The sequence below is a fragment of the Pseudorasbora parva genome, chromosome 12 (assembly GCF_024679245.1).
Source record: "Pseudorasbora parva isolate DD20220531a chromosome 12, ASM2467924v1, whole genome shotgun sequence".
Lineage (NCBI taxonomy): Eukaryota > Metazoa > Chordata > Actinopteri > Cypriniformes > Gobionidae > Pseudorasbora > Pseudorasbora parva.
Window position 1 is genome coordinate 45941668 of NC_090183.1, and position 20839 is coordinate 45962506.

Genomic DNA, 20839 nt, shown 5'->3' on the forward strand with positions numbered 1-20839 from the left:
ACATTCTTGGAAACATTTGGGATAATGCAAGTACACAAGTCAACGCAATATATAACACTGTACTGGTGGTTTTTGGATATTTTAATTCTTAGTTAGCCTACATATTGTGCCTTTAACATTGAAATGCTGTCGCTGTCTTCGATATGTAATTAGTGTAATTAAATCGGTCCTACTTTTGAAGACGCCCCTTCAGAGACTCCTGTGCCTGAATATATATACCGCAGAAGTGCGTTCACTCCCTCACTAGTCACTTGAAACTCTCGAGGGGAGGAGTTGCCCTCGGCTATAAATCTGGGGCGAGCCATCTTCAGACTGAGCCAAAGGACTTACTGAGTCAGAGGGATCCCTGAAGCGGACAAGCATGCCGGCTAAACCAGCCCCGATAAAGAAGTCGGCTAAGGCCGCAAAGAAGGAGGAACCGGCACCCGCGCCCGAACCAGCACCAGAACCGGCACCTGAGCCTGCTCCAGCCGAACCAGCCCCCGCTGAGCCCGCGCCCGCGGAACCCGCACCCGAGGCCGCCCCGGCTGAAGGTGCTCCGGCTGAAGGTGCACCACCCGCTGAAGGTGCTCCAGCTGAGGCTCCACCTGCTGAAGCTCCACCCGCGGAACCCGCTCCTCCTGCTGCAGGTACTGAGTGCACATGTGGACCTCAAATTCCCGCAGGGTTCTTGAAATCAAATTTCCAACGTGCAATATTTCACTCCAAAAAAAAAAAAAAAAAAAAAAATGTAACTTGCATATTTAAAAATCACTATGAATGAGGAAATCTGCCATGACGCGAAATTTCAGTAATACATTTTTATTTTAGCGCTAGAATATTTTCACATATAGGCTACTTGTAGTAGCTTAAGAATCTTTATGCGAAACATAATTTTCCATCTTGGTGAAATACGACACAGAAAGCGATATTAACACCTATGTATGTCATGCCACAATGAACTCTTCTAATGCACGATGAGGACTGGAGCCAAGAGCTCTCGGTAGCTGACTACAGCTGATGGTTAAAAACACACCCGAGCGCTTCCACCTGTTAACCTCTCCTCCTAAAACTGACCACACCAGCTGCTCGCTCCACTGCACTCCTTCATATCTCCACATACTACACACATTCCTCAAAGATTCCACGGGGGCATAGTTTCTTCTAAAATAACAACATATTACATGCACTGCAAAAAATGCTCTTCTTATTTAGTTGTTGTGTGTGTGTGTGTGTGTGTTTTGTTTCCAGTCCAAATATTCTTAAATCAAGATGCATTTACTAGATAAGTAAAATGACATGAGATATTTTTTCTTGTTTTGGTGAAAATATAATCAAAATGAAGAGAGTTTTTGCTTAAACAAGGCCAAATGATCTGCCGATGGGGTGAGAAAAATAATCGTATTTCTGATTGGGACGGAAACAAGAAACAAGGTTATTTTTCTCACCCCATTGGCAGATCATTTGGCCTGTTTTAAGCAAAAATTCAGTTCATTTAGATTTTATTTTTAAGAAAACAAAAAAAAATGTCATTTTGCTTATCTAGTAAATGCATCTTGATTCAAGCATTTTTAGATATTTAAATAGAAACAAGACAAATGACTGAGTTAGAAGAGCATTTTTTGCCGTGTGTTTTCCCCTTGTGGAAATACCATGGTATCAGATTTGAAAGCTTTTGTGAACGGCAGTCAAATAAAAGCTCCTCTAGAAGCGCAGTAGCTCATAATCTGCATTAATTTACCTGATAATCTGTGCGCTTTGCTCTAACAACAGCAAAGCATGCGTCTCATCACCTGTGCAATTATTATTTTAACCCCAGCTATATCCGCCGAGGCCTTATAAGCCGGAGGTATGTAGAGCTCGAGGCAGACACAGACATCTCTATTTACAGTCCGACTGAGAGATAATATTATTAACACTGATCATAAATACTTAACTGTGATGTTAGATTAGTGAGTCTTTTCCAGTTAGAAGGTGAGGGAATGAATACGAAATGTTTTAAATATTCTTTTGTTTTTAAAATAATGATTGCATTAAAGATATTTTAGGACAGCGAATGAATAAATATAATTTATTGAATTATTTATTTTAAACTATCTTTACTCAAGAGTAACTATACTAAAATATCTTTGAATACAGATAACGTGCACTATCCATTATCTCTAGATGCCTGTAATCTCAAAACCATTTATTTCCGACTACTCGTTTCTGTTTTCTAAACTCTGTCTGCCTTTAATATTTATATTATATAGGTATACTGTAGGCATGTGCTCGTATCAATTTTTTCATGTTGCGATTAAATTGCTGAAGCTTTTATCAAGGTTTGCGGTATTATCACGATATTAAAATAATTGGCAAAAAATTGTCGTCATTGTATAACAGGTTTAAAAATTCTTTGTAATAACAAAAATAACTGAATGTTTAAATACAATAATACAATGCTCCAAAAATACATAAAAGTAACATTTTTAAACAGATTAAAGCGCAAAAAAATGAGGCTTTAATGAACAACATTACAATAAGGACTCGTTATTTAATATATTAACTAAGATTGAGCAATAGCTACATTCGTTACAGAAAGTATAATTTTTTGTTAATGTTAGTTAAGAAATACTGATCATTGTTAGTTTTATCTTAGGTCTATTAAATAAATTATTTTGATTTTAGTAGTGTTATTAAACAGTAACTAAGAAATTAACATTACTTAGGTCTATTCATTTTACTAACATTAAAAAGTCGCCGTTAACACTTATCGTTTATTTTGAATTGGGGATGTCAAACTTTTGAAGCTTCAATGCAATCGTCAGCCAATCAGATCATCTATGTAAATAGCCTAGCGCATATGCTAGCCAATTGCATTCATCCAACACCGGAAAAGTACTGTGATTGGCTGTTGTCACTATGATGATTGTGTCAGCGCTTGACGAAGGACGAAGCAACAGCCAATCACATTATTTTTTGAGGTTTGCATGAACACAATTGGCTAGCGTTGTGTGAAAGCATTGCGACCAGTGATGCCAGTAACGCGTTACTCTAATCTGACGACATTTTTCCAGTAACGAGTAATCTAACGTGTTACTATTTCCAAACCAGTAATCAGATTAAGGTAATTTATCCAAGTCACTGTGAGTTACTATTTTAGTCATTTTCCTTAGTAAAAAATAAAAAAATATATTTTTGCTTTCTTCTTGCGTCTCGGGGGGAGTATTTTTTTCAGGAAATATTTTTTAATTTCAGTTTAAAATGTCAGGAGATACATTGTTGACGTTACTTTTAATAAAAATAAAATGTTGTTGGCAAACGGTCGTCATTTCTGTGTTGAGGCGGCAGGGGTGTCGTCGGAAACTGCTGAATGTAACTAATAAAGTAACTTGTAATCTTACTTAGTTACTTTTAAAATCAAGTAATCTGTAAAGTAACTTAGTTACTTTTTAAAGGAGTAATCAGTAATCAGATTACTTTTTTCAAAGTAACTGTGGCAACAGTGATTGCGACCAGCGCTGCACATGCTACTGAGCTGATGCTAAACCAATGCTAAACGCTACTGTATATTTATTTGCCGCAAATATCAAAACAGCAGATGCTTTACAGTACTGAAAGTCAACATGAAAGACAAGTCAGTGTTGATTTCATGTTGACTTTAAAACGCATTTTACTTGCACCCAATTTGGAGGCGTAGTAATGTTTGACTGAACTAACACCTTAAATGCTGCTTTTATTAACTGGCCCTGCCTATTTAACACCAGCTGAAGCTGAAGCTGAAGCTCCACCTGCTGAGGAAATCAAAGCACCTACACCCCCTCCACCCCCTCCACCTGCAGGTAAAGCCACGCCAATACAAACCCCTTCTGATCACCTCAGTTTTCTGCCAGTTGTAACATTAGACGGAGTGTGTGGTTTTAGTCCCTAATGTTGAATGTGTGTTTGCTCTCCAGAGCCCACCAGCGAGCCCCTGGAAATCGGCGTTGAGGACGTCAATGACACTTCAGTCACCATCTCATGGAGACCTCCAGCCACCATTGGAAACTCTGGTCTAGATGGATACACTGTGGAAATCTGCAAGGAAGGAAGTAAGTGCCAATCTAAACCAGTTCAGCCTTCTGTAGAGGTAGAGACTAAATCCAGTGTTACATAACACCCTTCCTAGTACACTGCAAAACATGCTCTTCTTACTCAGTATTTTTGTCTTGTTTCTAGTCAAAATATCTAAAAATTCTTACATTAAGCAACATTTACTAGCCAGGTAAAGTCTTGTTTTGTGAAAAAAATAACTCAAAATGAAGAGAGTTTTTGCTTAAAATAAGATAAATAATCTTGTTTTCTGTTTGAATTAAGATTATTTTTCTCACCCCATTGGCAGATTATTGATCTTATTTTAAGCAAAAACTCTCTTCATTTTGAGTTATTTTCCCCCAAAACAAGACAATAACTGTTGCTTGTCTAGTAAATACTTCTTGATTTAAGAATTTTTAGATGTTTGGACTAGAAACAAGACAAAAATACTAAGTAAGAAGAGCATTTTTTGCAGTGTATTTGTATCCGTCTTTCGGATGAGACGTTAATAATAATAATAATAATGCGTTCGATTTATATAGCGCTTTTCAAGGCACTCAAAGTGCTTTACATAGAAGGGGGGAATCTCCTCAACCACCACCATCGGTTAAACTGAGGTCCCGACTCTCTGTTGGTAAAAATCCAGGATGTCCTTCGATAAAGAGTAGGGGTGTAACCCCGGCATCCTGGACAAATTTCCCCATTGGCCTCTGTCCATCATGGCCTCCTAATAATCCTCATATAATGATTGGCTTCATCACTCGGTCTCCTCTCCACCAATCAGCTGGTGTGTGGTGAGCAATCTGGCAAGGGATGGAGAAAACTAAACATTTTCTTGACCGACCACCGAGCCTCATTAGCCGGTTGATACCGGTTAACCGATTAGTTTAAAATATGCTGCGCTATTTGAAATAACAGCCGCGAGACGCGCCTGCAATTTCGCAACTTTGTCGCATCTCTCTGCCGCTCTGCCTCCGGCTCACACACACACACACACACACACACACACACACACACACACAGACACACACACACACACACACACACACACACACACACACACACACACACACACACACACACACACACACACACACACACACACACACACACACACACACACACACAGTGTCCCGGCGCCACCGCCTCCCTTCCACCACGTCACTTTTTTAAAATCCTCTACAGCGCGAATGAGTCCCGCAGACGCGGCGCCGAGGAGCTTGTTTGTAATCGGAGGACAAATGGCTCCTTAGTTTTGAAATGGGTGATCGCGCTGAAAAGCTCATTTGAAACGCGGAAAAAAGCGTTTGTTTAGCGTTAGAAGCTCATTTGAAACATTGCCGCGGCTCATTTAAGAAAATGACAGCTCTGCTTTAGTTGGAGGTAGTGCTAACCATAATAAAGAAAGATGATGATCAACACCTTATGTGTTTCCACTGAAATGTAGATGTAATATATTTCCAAATGTAAGCCCATCTTATGCGGAATGACGCTTTACACTGCCGTCTGCCCTGGCTCTAACCTCGAGTGTTTTAGCCGGTTAACAAACCTTGTGAGCGCACAAACCCAAGCGCTGTGACCCTTGCGACAAATGTTTTTATTAAGTAAAAACAGGCGAGTTATGAAAAATTGAATGTAAGGGATTTGTTTACTTCACACAAAAAGATTTTGGAATGAGACGGCTGACTGTAGTGGTGTTTAGTCCACTATCTATAATAGACTAGGTTAGAGATCAGTTGTTTTTTTTTACCGGCAATGACAACTTTGATGGGTTAACGTTGATACGGTCAACCATCGATCAAACGGTCATCGGTTAACATCCCTAGTTCTGGCCCAATATGGCTGCCGTCGCATCATCCAGGTGGCGCTGCACATTGGTGGTGGTTGAGGAGATTCCCCTTCTGTGTAAAGCGCTTTATAAATGTAATGTATTATTATTATAGTGTAGAACAGCAAATTCTGTCTGTCCAGATCCGAGGCACATCTGGTACATGTGGAGTTCATGCGTATCAGATGTGGGCCGGATCTGGGCCGAATATATGTTGCTGTCTAGTGGTCGTGTGCAAAAGCAATTTTTCCAGAGGCTAGCGTATTTTTCCAATTGTTTTCAATGGGGGTGTAGCGTTTTTTAAACGAGCGCTGAGCGCACTCGCCTCAGAGAGTTTAACCCAGACAGGAAATAGTGTCGGCCAACATCTGGTACACATGGATTCCACACGTGCCAGATGTGGGCCAAATCTGGGCCGACACTATGTTAATTTCTGGGAAGAATGTTCAACTTTGGTTGTCTGGCTATCACCAGACCAAGCTCAATTTAAAATTGAACATTAGTCTGGGGAGTCTGCTCTGTATCTTCTACTGCACAAGAGGCGTGATCAACAAGCATTATTTAAATGACTCTGTACGCAATTGGATAGTCCTTTAACCAATCAGAACACAAGAGGCATGATCAACGAGCATTATTCAAATGACTCTGTACTCAATTGGATAGTCCTTTAACCAATCAGAACACAAGAGGCATGATCAACGAGCATTATTCAAATGACTCTGTACTCAATTGGATAGTCCTTTAACCAATCAGAACACGAGGCGTGATCAACGAGCAACGACACATCATTTCTCTGTCTGTCATTGTGTTAAATCTGCCAATAGCGAGCCAGGTGGACAAGCCAGTCTGTGATTGGTTTTACCAAAAGTATAACAGGAGCAGTAGAAATGAATGTACGGAGTTGCCGGGCGAAATCAAATCACCGGCAGATCAGGCGGGGTTTACACAACTTTGGGGTAAAACGCTACGATCATCACTAGCCGCTTTTCCATTACCCTTTAAAATCCTCATGTCGTTCCAAACCTGGGGCCTATTGCACAAAACTAGGATAAGCCGGGATATCTTGGTGATCTTGTCATCTGTATGTAACACTTAGTGCAGCGCTGTCATATAAACGGACCCTGAAGGCACACACACACCGATAACGATAACGAAAGATAACGCTATATTAGGGGATTAATTGAGCCAGGATCACCAAAATATCCCGGCTTAATCTCTTATCCTAGTTTTGTGCAATCCGGTTGTTAAAGCTGACGTCACGCGGCGGCGCTTCCGGGTCCAAACACTCAATCTTATACCACGTGAAAAACTACAAACGGTGCTAATATACACACACAATGTGGTGTAAGACTACAAAAAAGTTATAATCATAACCTTATTCTCCATACCAAAATGACAGATGGCCAGACAGTGATTCATCTTTTATAAATCGTTAAAATATTAATGTCTGTGACGCTGTGAGCACAGAGACTGTTGTGTAGACTGTAAGTATTTAAAAACTTTTTTAAACATTTGATGTTTAATATGAATAAACAGCGCTCATAAACGGGCGTCAATGGCATTCTCAAGTGAAACGAGTTGAGGCTCGGACCCAGAAACGGCGTTCCTTACGTCACGACTTACCAAGCGGATAGCCCCCTGTACGAGTTTCTTTCTTCTGTTGAACACAAAAGAAGATATTTTGAATAATGTTGGTAACCAGATCCGTAGTATTATTTTTTTTTTACCCTTACCAAACATTCTTCAAAATATCTTCTTTTGTGTTCAACAGAAGAAATGACAGAATTAAACATTTTGGGTGAACTATCCCTTTAAATTAAACACAGCTTAAATGTGCGTTAGCATTTTATTGGCTGGTCAACCCTCTCAGCTGCACCTGTCCTCAATATATCAACGGCCTCATGACCTCCGCTGTGGCTCTATATGGAGAGAAGCATTTCTAGAAGAGCCACTGACGTCTGTCTGACAACACATAAATACAGTTAAACTCGCTCACACAGCTCGTAAAAGGGGAAAGAAATGCAGATTTGTTCAAGCACAGTGTGGGAAAAATAAATTGATGCAATGCAAAATCTGTAAAAACAAACAAAAAAAATTTGGGCAAGGCAAGTTTATATGTATAGCACATTACAAACCCGATGGCTATTCAAAGTGCTTTACATAGACATTAATTAAAATAGTGGTAACATGCATGAGAAATAAGAATAACATGTAAGAATTAAAAATAAAAACAAGGATAATTTGAACAGTTGTAAAGAGAATAAAAATAATACTAATAATATGTAAATATAAAACAATGTAAAAATAATCAAATTAAATAATATGTACATTTTATTTGCATATGACCTTTACTATCAGTGTGCAATTATTCAACAGTCAATAGAATGCTTATAAATAATAATAATTATGTTTTTAATAATTTTATTAAAATATGGCATTTCTAAAAACATTTTTAATTTTATGACTATAAATGAGACGCAAATACATTTTTAAGAATACATTTATTATTATGTAAATATGGCCTTTTCAAAAGATTTACAATCCATGTGTAATTAATCAAGTTAGGATGCAAATCTCTTATTAAAGGCACAATATGTAAGATTCTTGGATTTAAATATCCATATGCCACTAGAACAGTTTTATATATTGTGTTGACTTGTGTACATTATCGAAAATGTTTCCAAGAATGTTTAAATCCAGAGATATCAGCTATTTTAACCAGGACAAGGTGTGCGTGTGCGTGTGCGCGTGCGCGTCATCTATCAGTGACATCATCATCCCCTCCGGTGTTATTGTGCAGTAACCATGGCAACACTATCGGCGCTTTAATATCTGATGTGTTTTATTAGACTCTGTTTGGATCATTGATGGACAGAAACTAATGATTGTTCTCCAGCTCAACATTATTGTCTTATTGTTTAAATCTGCTGTTGTTGATTTACCGCTCAGAGTGCCGTGTGTTACCGCCTAATATGATCTCGCTCACTGCAGTGGCAACAAGCGTCTCATAGTAGCATTATAACATCACTTTAACACACTCACATGTGTGTGATATGATAAATAGGCTGCGTTACACACACACACACACACACACACACACACACACACACAACACACACGAGCAGAAGAAGCGGAAGTGTGAGAATAAAGGCTCCGCCCACTCAAGAGTCAACAGACGCCTTCGTTCTGAATAAGAGTTAGTTAGTTAGTCACTTTATTGTCCACACGTGGAAATTTGTCTTTGGCTTCACCACAAAAACACATTTAATATCATCACACAAATCACATAAAAATACAAGAAGTAGCATAATGCCTCTCACACTCAGATCCCTGTACTTCAAATTCTAACAGCAGTTGGCACAAATGACTTTTGATACACCTTTTTCCGTACTCGAGGTTGCCTTAAACGTCTTTTTGAAGGGATGAGAACAATCTTCAATAATATCCTGTGCTTTTTGTTTGACTCGGGTTTGATACATTTTGTAGCCTGGGGTGCTTTAGTTGAGCTCTGCGAAAAAATGGCTTTTGGGGGGTAAAATGTGTGTTATTTTGTCAAGGTTGCTGCTAAAATTGGCATTCCTGGGTCTATATATCCCATAATTGAGGTTCCTCCAACCCGCGGACATGGAAAACAACCGGCGGGAAAACCGCAGACTTGGCAACACAGTGCAGTTGAGCTCTGTTGACATTTGACAACTAACGTTATGCGTCGCTCCGCTGCTCTGATTGATTTTCGGTCTGTCCAATCGAGGTCTCTCCTGGTTGGGTTAAACACGCCCCATAATCACAGCCCAATGGAGCATCAGACTCATATTCTGACTAGAGCTGAGGATGACCACGGCAGGCTGTAAACCTGACCCTAACCCTAACTGGATGCTCTTATGCCTAATTTTTCCTTTTCCTCTCTATCCCAGCTGCCGACTGGAAAGCGGTTAACGAGGAGCTGACGGTGTCCTGCCGTTACGTCATTAAGAACCAGACGACCGGAGACCGGCTTAACATCAGAGTGGTGGCGGTGAACCCTGGCGGACGCAGCCCTCCTGCAGCCCTGCCGGACACTGTGCTGGTCAGAGAGGTCGTGGGTGAGTCTCACACACACACACACACACACACACACACACACACACACACACACACACACACACACACACACACACACACACACACACACATGTTGGTCTATGTGGTTTACAGGGACTCTCCATAGGCGTAATGGTTTTTATACTGTACAAACCGTATTTTCTATCCCCTTACACTGCCCCTAAACCTACCCATCACACACACACACACACACACACACACTGCCCCTAAACCTACCCATCACAGGAAACATTCTGCATTTTTACTTTCTCAAAAAAACATCATTTAGTGTGTTTTTAAGGCCGTTTGAATTATGAGGACATTTGATATGTCCTCATAAACCACATTTATAGTGTAATACCAGTGTAATACCCATGTAGTTATACAAATTTGTGTCCTCATAAACCACATAAACAGGCTCACACACACACACACACACACACACACACACACACACACACACACACACACACACACACACTACTGTTCAAAAGTGTAGGTCAGAAAGGTCATGGGTGAGTCTGAAACACACACACACACACACACACACACTACTGTTCAAAAGTGTAGGTCAGAAAGGTCATGGGTGAGTCTGAAACACACACACACACACACACACACACACAAACACACACACAAACACACACTCACACTACTGTTTAAAAGGGTAGGCTCACCAAGGCTGTTTATATTTGATTAAAAATACAGTAAAAACTCTAATATTGCTATATATTTTTTACAATTTAATATACTATATATTCACATAGAGAAGTGTTAAAGTGAGATTTATTCCTGTGATCAAAGCTGAGTTTATCATCATTACTCCAGTCTTCAGTGTCTCATGATCCTTCACTAATCACTCTCATATGAGGATCTGATGATCAACACATTTATGATTATTATCAGTGCAGTTTTTTATAGTCCATATGTAATGATTTGCATCAGTCAAAAACCTCGTTCGTTGAAGCAAACGCAGGTGTTTTTGTTAATCCTGTCGACATTTAACGTTAGTTGTGAATGGGGTCTCACACACATTGCTTGATTCACTCCTGGCATTTCTTACCTTCAGTTTTACGTTTGGGGAAGGAAATAAATTACACCCTCCGTCCAAACGTTTAGGATAGGCATCAGATTTGCACAATCCATACGCACAGGTTCGCATCGGCATGTTTCCCTCGCTCGAAAGCTTGACAGACTAGTTACGGTTGCTAAGCCACGATTGGCCTGTGGCGGTTTTCGGGCGTGGCTTAGCGAAGGGGCAATTGGATAGTCCTTTAACCAATCAGAACACAAGAGGCGTGATCAACGGGCAACGACACATCGTTTCTCTGTCTGTCATTGTGTTAAATCTGCCAATAGCGAACCAGGTGGATAAGCCAGTCTGTGATTGGTTTTCCCAAAAGTGTAACAGAAGCAGTAGAAATTAATGTACGGAGTTGCCGGGCGAAATCAAATCACCGGCAGATCAGGCGGGGTTTACCGGGTCTGGTGAAAAGGGCATGGATCCACTTTATATTAGGTGGCCTTAACTAATATGTACTAACATTGTAATTAATAATTTGATACAATGCACTTATTGTGTACATACATGTTTTTACAATGTACTTACATTTTGAAAAATACCTGCATGTAATTACGTCTGTAATTAATTTCTGTAGTTACATTTGTAATTACACAGTTGGCACTTCCCTTACACCTGACCCTACACTGCAAAAAATGCTCTTCTTACTCAGTATTTTTGTCTTGTTTCTAGTCTAAACATCTAAGAATTCTTAAAACAAGAAGTATTTACTAGACAAGCAAAAGTAATTCTAGTAGTCTTGTTTTGGGGAAAAATAACTCCAAATGAAGAGAGTTTTTGCTTAAAATAAGATCAATAATCTGCCAATGGGGTGAGAAAAATAATCTTAATTCAAACAGAAAACAAGATTATTTTTCTCACCCCATTGGCAGATTATCTATCTTATTTTAAGCAAAAACTCTCTTCATTTGGAGCTATTTTTCTACAAAACAAGACAATAATGTTTACTTGTCTAGTAAATGTTTCTTAATGTAAGAATTTTGTGATATTTTGACTAGAAACAAGACAAAAATACTAAGTAAGAAAAGCATTTTGTCAGTGTACCCTTAAGGGGGTCGCACACCGGACGCGGAGCTCGACGGCGCGCCACGTCTTTAAAATTCGAACATATTGTTTTCAATGAGTGTACGCACACCGGTGGCGGCATTCGGCGCCTGTCCGCGGCGACTCAGGAAGTTGTTCTAAATCCTGCCGCGCCACAGAGCGCCATTTCAAGGCTTTATATTAAAAGTATATTATCGTTAAGGTATACTGATTTCACCCTTTGCTACAAGCCACATTTGTTTTCCATTCTGAGTTCAATAGCTTGAATAAAGTCTAAACATATTTTGGGGGAATATATAATAAACGTAGCCTTTTAAAATCCTTTTAGAATGTGCGCGTCCGGTGTGCGATACCTGAGACGCCGCGCGGCGCGCCGCCGAGCTCCGCGTCCGGTGTGCGACCCCCTTTAAACTTACCCATAAACCCCCACACCTGTCCCTAACTCTACCCGTATCCATCTCAATATCAGCAAAAGTGTTTTGCAATACAGTTTGAACACAGTAAGTACATTGTACTTATTTTTTGATGTAAGTACATAATACTTAAGGCCACCTAATATAAAGTGGGGCCGAGAGCATTATAGGACCCCTGTAACAACTCACATTTGATCTCATTGTGAAAATGTTACTTCAATCGACAGGTGTGTGTTCTCGCGGTCTGGACGAATCTTCTAGTGTGTGTGCATTCAGAGGGTTATATTAAAAATTGGTTGAAACTGGTCTTATGTCTGTGGTATCCCGTAGTTTTAAAATTGTTTTGTAGTGTGTCCCACGCCTAACACGCCTCTTCTAGTCGTAGGCGACCTTACATAGAGTTACCCGTCTCTAAAGACCAGGGGCCACCTCTCGAGTCTCAAGTATCCAGACCTAGAGCTATCTAGAGAGGGAAAGTTAGTGCCACGTCAAGCAAACCTCTCATGTTGTTCTAAAGGTCCCTAATCGGCTCGGAGTGGCTGCCAGTTGTGAAAAAATAAATCTACCTGACAAGGGTCTGGCGTTAGCATGAAGACGTGTTGGCTTACAGATCGATCTCCAATGTAGAGTTATCTGTGACATCATGAACCGCACAGGGCTGCATTTCCCAAAAGCATCGTAAGCCAATGCTCCGTTGACTTCCAATGGTCTCTACAGTCAATTTAGGCTTATTCGGACGGGATTAGTTTAACATGGGGAGGTGTGTGTGAAGTGATTTTACCTCAGGATGTCTGTAATACTAATGTCAGTTCACACGGGATAAGACATCTCAGTAAAACTAGCAGAAGTGTGAGGAGTATCTCGCTTTACACACCACAGTCCTTGTCATCATTTGTGTATGACGTTGCTTCCCGTTATCACGTGAGCAAACATATACATACATGTTATATAAAACAGTTGGGTCCAGTCTAACGATTCTGATTGGAGTGTGTTGGTAATAGACACTTACCTAGAGCTAAAAGAAGTGTTGTGCCTCTAATAAGTGCTTTCCATCTTCTTTTTGCTTTAAATGGTTTGCGGAAAATACTGGAGGTATCTTTGCCACAGAGTTGTCCCTCCACCTACAACACAACCCAATGCTTCTTTAAACGCCTCCATGCTTGCAAAAACTAATTTTATATTTTATATTTTACAGCGGGTCTATTCGAACGGGATTAGCATTACCCAAGTTAATTTTTCCAGACCTTTTTACAGAAGGTAAAAGTCTCTGTAATCTTTACCGACATGTCCGTGGTGATTACCGAGATGGCACATTCGGACGGGACTAAAATCACAGAGAGCCTCTGGTAATAAGAACTTTACCCCATAAAACTAATCCTGTCCGAATAGGGCTTATGATGCTTTTGGCAAAGGCAGCCCAGACTAGTAGGACTTTCCAACATCCAAAAAAGATAAGAAAATTTGGTAACACTTTATTTTAAAGTTCAGTTATTGGCTAGTTGCATATTATCATGCATATTACTTGGATATAGTCTGTTTATTAGCACTTCTAAAGCTCATATTAATGCCTTATTCTGCATGAGCTTATTCTACATCCCTTAATCCGACCCAATACCTAAACTTAACCGCTACAGAAACGACCTTACTAACTATTAATAAGCAGTAAATTAGGAGTTTACTGAGGGGAAAGTCGTAGTTAATAGTGAATATGTGTTCCCCATACTAAAGTTTTTCCGAATTATTCTTATATTTTTTCTTAAGTTAGAAAATAAGAAGAAATTGGCAGTTAAGAATAATGTTATTCTTAAGAATGTTTTGTGAATCCGACCCCTGAGAATATCGTGAAGCAACAAGAGGCGGTTAAAGTTATGTAAACCAGTTTTGGTGCACGAATACTTGCAGTCATTTCACACTCCAGGAGTGCCCGGCGTCTAAAGAAAGAAATCATAAATGTAGAACGGAAAGTCAAGCGGGATTGGAATGTAACTTGAATCCAGTCTGAGAGGAGGAGGGAGGGTTCAGCAGATCTCCGCTTAAAGGTCTTCATGCACCGAAAGCATCGGGAAATGTCTTTTCCAATTCAAAATAAAATTGAAAATAGTAGGTTAAGTGCCGTGCATTAGCACGGATTATGTGGACAAGGTTTTGCATGGCTTCAAAGCCATTGACAGCTAACTGCCTGGAGCAGTGTCAAGCTAATTCCTTTAAGAGCGATGGCGACAAGTGTGAGCGTAATGCATTCCCAAATGTTCTCGCGCTGCATGAGGAGTCAGGTGGCATCTTAGGTTTCCCCATCAGACTTTTAGCTCGCTAGAAATGCTATGCTTATTTAGAGGCATGTAAGACTTCTAGAAACTAATTCACCATTTTATATGAGGACTAAAATGCAGAGGATGTCTCATGGCATGCATGCAAAAGGAAAATGTTGGTGCTTTGAAATGACTGTTAAACTGCGATTCTGAGATTGAAGATATCTGTGCTATTTAAAGCGGTGATGATGAGTCTAACAGGACCACCGCTCAAAGTGTGTGATTGTAATCGACTCCTCAGCCTTTGATTTCATGCTGTGTTCTACATCTGTGCTTCTGCATGTGGCTTTGCAGATGATTTGGTAGTCTCTGGAAAGCCCAGATCAGGTTAAGATTAGCCTTAGCTAGTGAGTTTTCTGATTCACTGTGAACCCTAACACTCAAGATAATTTACTGGTTTAAGTAGACCCAACTCAAATTCAACAAATTAGGTCAAAAAAATTACTTTTATGAGTATTTAGAACTTTCTTTTTCTTTTGAGAAACACATTATATGTAATCTGAATTGTTTAATTGTTATGAGTTTTATGAACTTGTTTCTTTTAATGGATGCAAACTTAAATGTGACCTAAAATGGTCTGGGATTACTATTTCCCAGCATGCTTTGCCCTGACACTTGAAAGGGAGAGTAAATGCTAAGTGTTTATATGTTTTATTTTGTGCAAAATGAATGTTAAGTGTGAGATTTAGTAGTGTTTAATGTTTTCCTATGCTCATTTAGAAGAGATTATGTTATGATGGTTTTTTATTGTAGGCTTACCATCATGAGATTGGTTTGAGAACAGGTATATGGTCAATGTATATATATATATATATATATATATATATATATATATATATATATATATATATATATATATATATATATATATATATATATATATATATACCTGTTCTCAAACCAATCTCAAGATAATATATGTATGTATGTTAGCAGCAGATCCTTTAATCTGAAATGTTTTGAGTTTTATGAACTTGTTTCTTTTAATTTAGACTTAAATTGTACTGAAACTGGGCTGGGATTTCTTTTTCCCGGCATGCTTTAACATGACACTAAAAATAAATGCCAAAATTAAGTATTTTATGTGACCCAGGACCATAAAACCAGTCATACGGATACATTTTCTGAATAAATAATATTTCCATTGATGTATGGTTTGTTAGGACAATATTTCACCGAACTGTTTGAAAATCTGGAATCTGAGGGTGCTAGAAAATCTCCTTTAAAGTTGTCAAAATGAAGTCCTTAGCACTGCATATTACTACTAATAATACATTTATGAGATATTTACAGTAGGACATTTACTAAATATCTTCATGGAACATGATCTTAATATCCTAATGATTTTTGGCATAAAAGAAAAATGGATAATTTTGACCCTTATGATGTATTGTTGGCTATCACCACAGATATACCCGTGAGATTAGATAAACAGATAAACATTATGTTAAAGAACAGATGAGGAGAACAGATACACATTATGTTAAATGTTTTATATTGCCGTACTCATTCAGCAAGTTATATGCGATGCTAATGCTATCAAAGCATTGTGTTACCAACAAGCGATGTGGCGTTTATCTAATTAGCTAGATAAAGATTGGCAAGTTTCCACGACTGAACATATTTAAGTTGATCATTTTATAAGTGTATGAATTAGCTTACTCAAATATTTAAAGTTAAGAGCAATTAAAATGTATGAGTAGTAAGCTCTGCTTACTTAAATGTTACATTTCTTGATTACCTCTCACATTTTATTTTATTTTTGCCAATTTATTCAGGTTTAAATGTTCACTAAATAGTGAAATCAAAGTTTTCCTTGCCTATAACCTTTGATTTATTCTCTGTTTTTGTTGACCGATATTACAAATAAAGTGATTAGGCTTGTTTTGTAAACCAATAAAATAAGAGCATGTATTTCTTTATAAAACCATGGCACATTAAATCTCAATAATGTAACCTTGCTCATAGTGTTCAAAAGCATACTGTTATATATATACACAATATAATCATATCATGTACGTTTGTTTTCTCGGTTTCAGATCGCCCCAAAATCCGCCTGCCCCGTTTCCTGAGGCAACGCTTCGTGAAAAATGTCGGAGAGAAGATCAACCTGGTTATTCCCTTCAGTGTACGTAATCTATAAAGCTTGTAGAACAGACAAAAGATTATTAAAGCATAATGATTTCACATGCACTGTACTTAAAGTAGCCTTAATATAAAAGCTCTCATGAATAATTATAACCACCATTATAATGCATTATAATACTACATATATAATTAATTTAACCAAAGCATCACACTGCCTCCGCCGGCTCGCCTTCTTCCCATAGTGCATCCTGGGGCCATGTGTTCCTCAGGGAAGCCACACACACACACACACACCCGGCCATCCACGTGATGTAGAAGAACACGTGATTCCTCAGACCAGGCCACCTTCTTCCATTGCTCCGTGGTCCAGTTCTGATGCTCACGTGCCACTGTTGGTGCTTTCGGCGGGGTCAGAGGTCACCCTATGCCGCCCCATACGCCTCAAACTGAGCTGCTCTGTGTATTCTGACAGCTTTCTATCAGAACCAGCATTAACTTCTGGAGCAGTTTGAGCTCCAGTAGCTCGTCTGTTTGATCGGACCCCACGGGCCAGCCTTCGCTCCCCACGGTCATCAATGAGCCTTGGCCGCCCATGACCCTGTGGCCGGTTCTCCACTGGTCCTTCCTTGGAGCACTTTTGATAGATACTGACCACTGCAGACCGGGAACAGCCCACAAGAGCTGCAGTTTTGGAGATGCTCTGACCCAGTCGTCTAGCCGTCACAATCTGGCCAAACTCGCTCAAATCCTTACGCTTGCCCATTTCTCCTGCTTCACACACATCAACTCTGAGGACTAAATGTTCACTTGCTGCCTAATATATCCCACCCACTAACAGGAGATGAAGAGATCATCAGTGTTATTCACTTCACCGGTCATAATGTTATGACTCATCGGTGTAATATGCACAAGCACACATCATTCTTCATCTGACCAATCAGTCAAGTCTGTGTTAATGATTTGGTCAATTTTTGGCACTTTGAGTTGCTAATTCTCTCGCTTATTTCCGTACCTGCAGGGCAAACCTCAACCTATCGTGTCATGGACAAAGGATGGCCAGCCTATTGATACTAAAAAAGTGAATATTCGCAACAGCGACAAGGACAGCATCTTCTTCATCCGCGCCGCAGAGAGAGCCGACTCCGGTGTGTATGAGATGTGTGTGAAAGTGGACAGCTTTGAGGACAAAGCCCAGTTAACTCTGCAGATCGTTGGTGAGTGTTATAAAAGATCACACACATCGTGGGGTTTGTTTTGTTTGTTTGCTGTAACGATTGTCCTGTCGACCTGTTCTCCAGAGTTGCCTGGACCTCCAGCCAGCATTAAGATCGTGGACACCTGGGGTTTCAATGTTGCTCTGGAGTGGACCGAACCCAAGGATAACGGGAACACAGCCATCACCGGATACACCATCCAGAAGGCCGACAAAAAGACCGGGGTACAAACTTTACTACAGTTACTGCACAACACGGCATTACTGAGTTATCGGACATTCATTTGTCAGATTTCTGATGAATAAATCAGAAGCAGGTCGGCACACTTACATCAGACGGCAATACTAGTGTGTGTGAGGATTAAACCACACAATTAAATATGAATCCTCATGTTGTGTGTGTGTGTGTGTGTGTGTGTAGATTAAGTTCATGTGTTCATGTCTTCATATAGAGGCTGAAAACACCACGAGCATCGTGTGTGTGTGTGTGTGTGTGTGTGTGTGTGTGTGTGTGTGTGTGTGTGTGTGTGTGTGTGTGTGTATAGAGGCTGAAAACACCACGAGCATCGTGTGTGTGTGTGTGTGTGTGTGTATAGAGGCTGAAAACACCACGAGCATCGTGTGTGTGTGTGTGTGTGTGTGTGTGTATAGAGGCTGAAAACACCACGAGCATCGTGTGTGTGTGTGTGTGTGAGTGTGTGTGTGTGTGTGTGTGTGTGTGTGTATAGAGGCTGAAAACACCACGAGCATCCGTGTGTGTGTGTGTAGATGAAGTTCATGTCCTCATATAGAGGCTGAAAACACCACGAGCATTGTGTGTGTGTGTGTGTGTGTGTGTGTGTGTGTGTGTGTGTATATAGAGGCTGAAAACACCACGAGCATCGTGTGTGTGTGTGTGTGTGTGTGTGTGTGTGTGTGTGTGTGTGTGTGTGTGTGTGTGTGTGTGTGTGTGTAGATGAAGTTAATGCGTTCATGTCCTCATATAGAGGCTGAAAACACCACGAGCATCATGCGTTCTTCAATGTGTGTTTGTTTATATTTTTTATTTATGATTTTTTTTTATGTATTTGCATTTTGAATTTAATATGGAAGTTGAATGCACTAAATTGGTTTAGTTTTCACAGATATTAATGTATGCAATTCCAGCATTAATACTCTTTTCTAAAAAGGAAACAAATTGCTTTTTAATTTTAAGATACCTGTCTTATTTTCTCCAGTATATTTAGTATTGCTCTTTAATAAAAAAATGGAATAAGCGGTAGAATAGTCGATTACTAAAAGAATCGATAGCTGTAGTCCTAGAATGGCCTTGTGTTTACTGACCTGAGCTGCTGTGTGTCCACAGGACTGGTTCACAGTACTGGAGCATTATCACAGAATGAATGCCACGATTTCAGACCTGATCATGGGCAACACCTACATCTTCAGGGCCTTTACTGAGAACAAATGTGGAATCAGCCAAGAGGCCACCGTTACAAAGACCTCCGCCACAATCCAGAAGACAGGCGAGTCTTAGATTTGACTTTCATTGCATTCAATTTACATGCATTTTTGCATTCCCTGGGAATCGAACCCAAGACCTTGGGATGCTCTACCGTTTGGGCTGCAGGACAACAACATGGAGTCGGCCCACATCTGTTGAATCCACATGTACCGGATCTGGGCCGACTCTATGTTATTGTCTGGGATGCCTAGTGACAGGGTTCCCACTCATCCTGGATAATTGATGTCAAATCCTGGAAAACGTAAAAAATTTCAAATAGTTAAACAAATATTTTTACTATGATACTGACCACTAGGCCAATTTTAGGAGGGTTAAGTCCCCCTAAATTTCCACCCAGCCCCCCTAAAATATTTGTAATTAACTCTGAAATCTGTGCACTAATTGGTAATCACCTCAGTCCTCTTTAAAACTCCTGGAATATCCTGGAAAACCTGGAAAAGCAAGCTTTGGCTCACCCCCGGTTTTTTGTCTGCATTATTTTGCGCGTTCTTCAATCTGCAGCAAAAAGCAGAAGACAATGCATTTATTGATATATTATGATATCTGCATCTGTGTAGTTCATCATAAATGTAGTTTAAATAATGTGATGCAGAAGCAATTCAGGATGATTTTCCATCCACAGTAAAATCCTTATTTATTTATTAAAATTCCTTTCCTAATGGCTTGAGACTTTATGCTATACTACTAAGATACTACTAATTTGTTAAAATCTTCATAATATAATAAATCAAATGCAAAACACGTGAAATGAACTATAAGTGAGTGCTCCTCTGCTGCCATCTACTGGTTATAGTGGTCATTTCATGTCATTTTTATGTTAAAAGTGTTTGTTTTCCAGCAGATGACAGAAATCTCCTACTAAATCGCCGCACATTTTCCATATTATCTCCACGAATGAAGATTATCATTGTAGAGCTTTGTGAAAGTTCATTTTACTGCGAAAATATGGTAAAAAAATTGTGTTTAAAACATTACACACATTTTACCCACATAATACTAATTTAGGCAATTGCAGTAATGTAAAGTGTGTCTATATTCGTAATGAATATTAGCTAATTATATAAAATGATTGGTAATTAATTCAATTTTCAGTGATTGACTTGATGGGTATTTTAGAAGAGGACTGTATTGTAAATGCCTACCCTAGTATACAAACAATATATAAAAAAAATTATTTTAAAAAGCATTCCCTCATTTGGGGCTGAGCCCGCTAATATTGAAATCATAGAATGGCCTGATATTGACAC

General features: G+C 39.5%; 1 protein-coding gene across 1 annotated transcript in view; it reads left to right on the top strand.

Annotated features, from left to right (window-relative positions):
* The first annotated feature begins 240 nt into the window (after nt 1-240).
* mybphb (myosin binding protein Hb) overlaps nt 241-20839 on the top strand; it is a 34710-nt gene continuing 14111 nt past the window's right edge. The window contains exons 1-7 of the mRNA XM_067460496.1: nt 241-629; nt 3915-4049; nt 9775-9942; nt 16827-16915; nt 17894-18089; nt 18174-18313; nt 19434-19593. Of these exons, the coding sequence (XP_067316597.1) occupies nt 362-629; nt 3915-4049; nt 9775-9942; nt 16827-16915; nt 17894-18089; nt 18174-18313; nt 19434-19593 (1156 nt within the window). The 5' untranslated portion in view covers nt 241-361. The remainder of the gene's footprint in view (nt 630-3914; nt 4050-9774; nt 9943-16826; nt 16916-17893; nt 18090-18173; nt 18314-19433; nt 19594-20839) is intronic.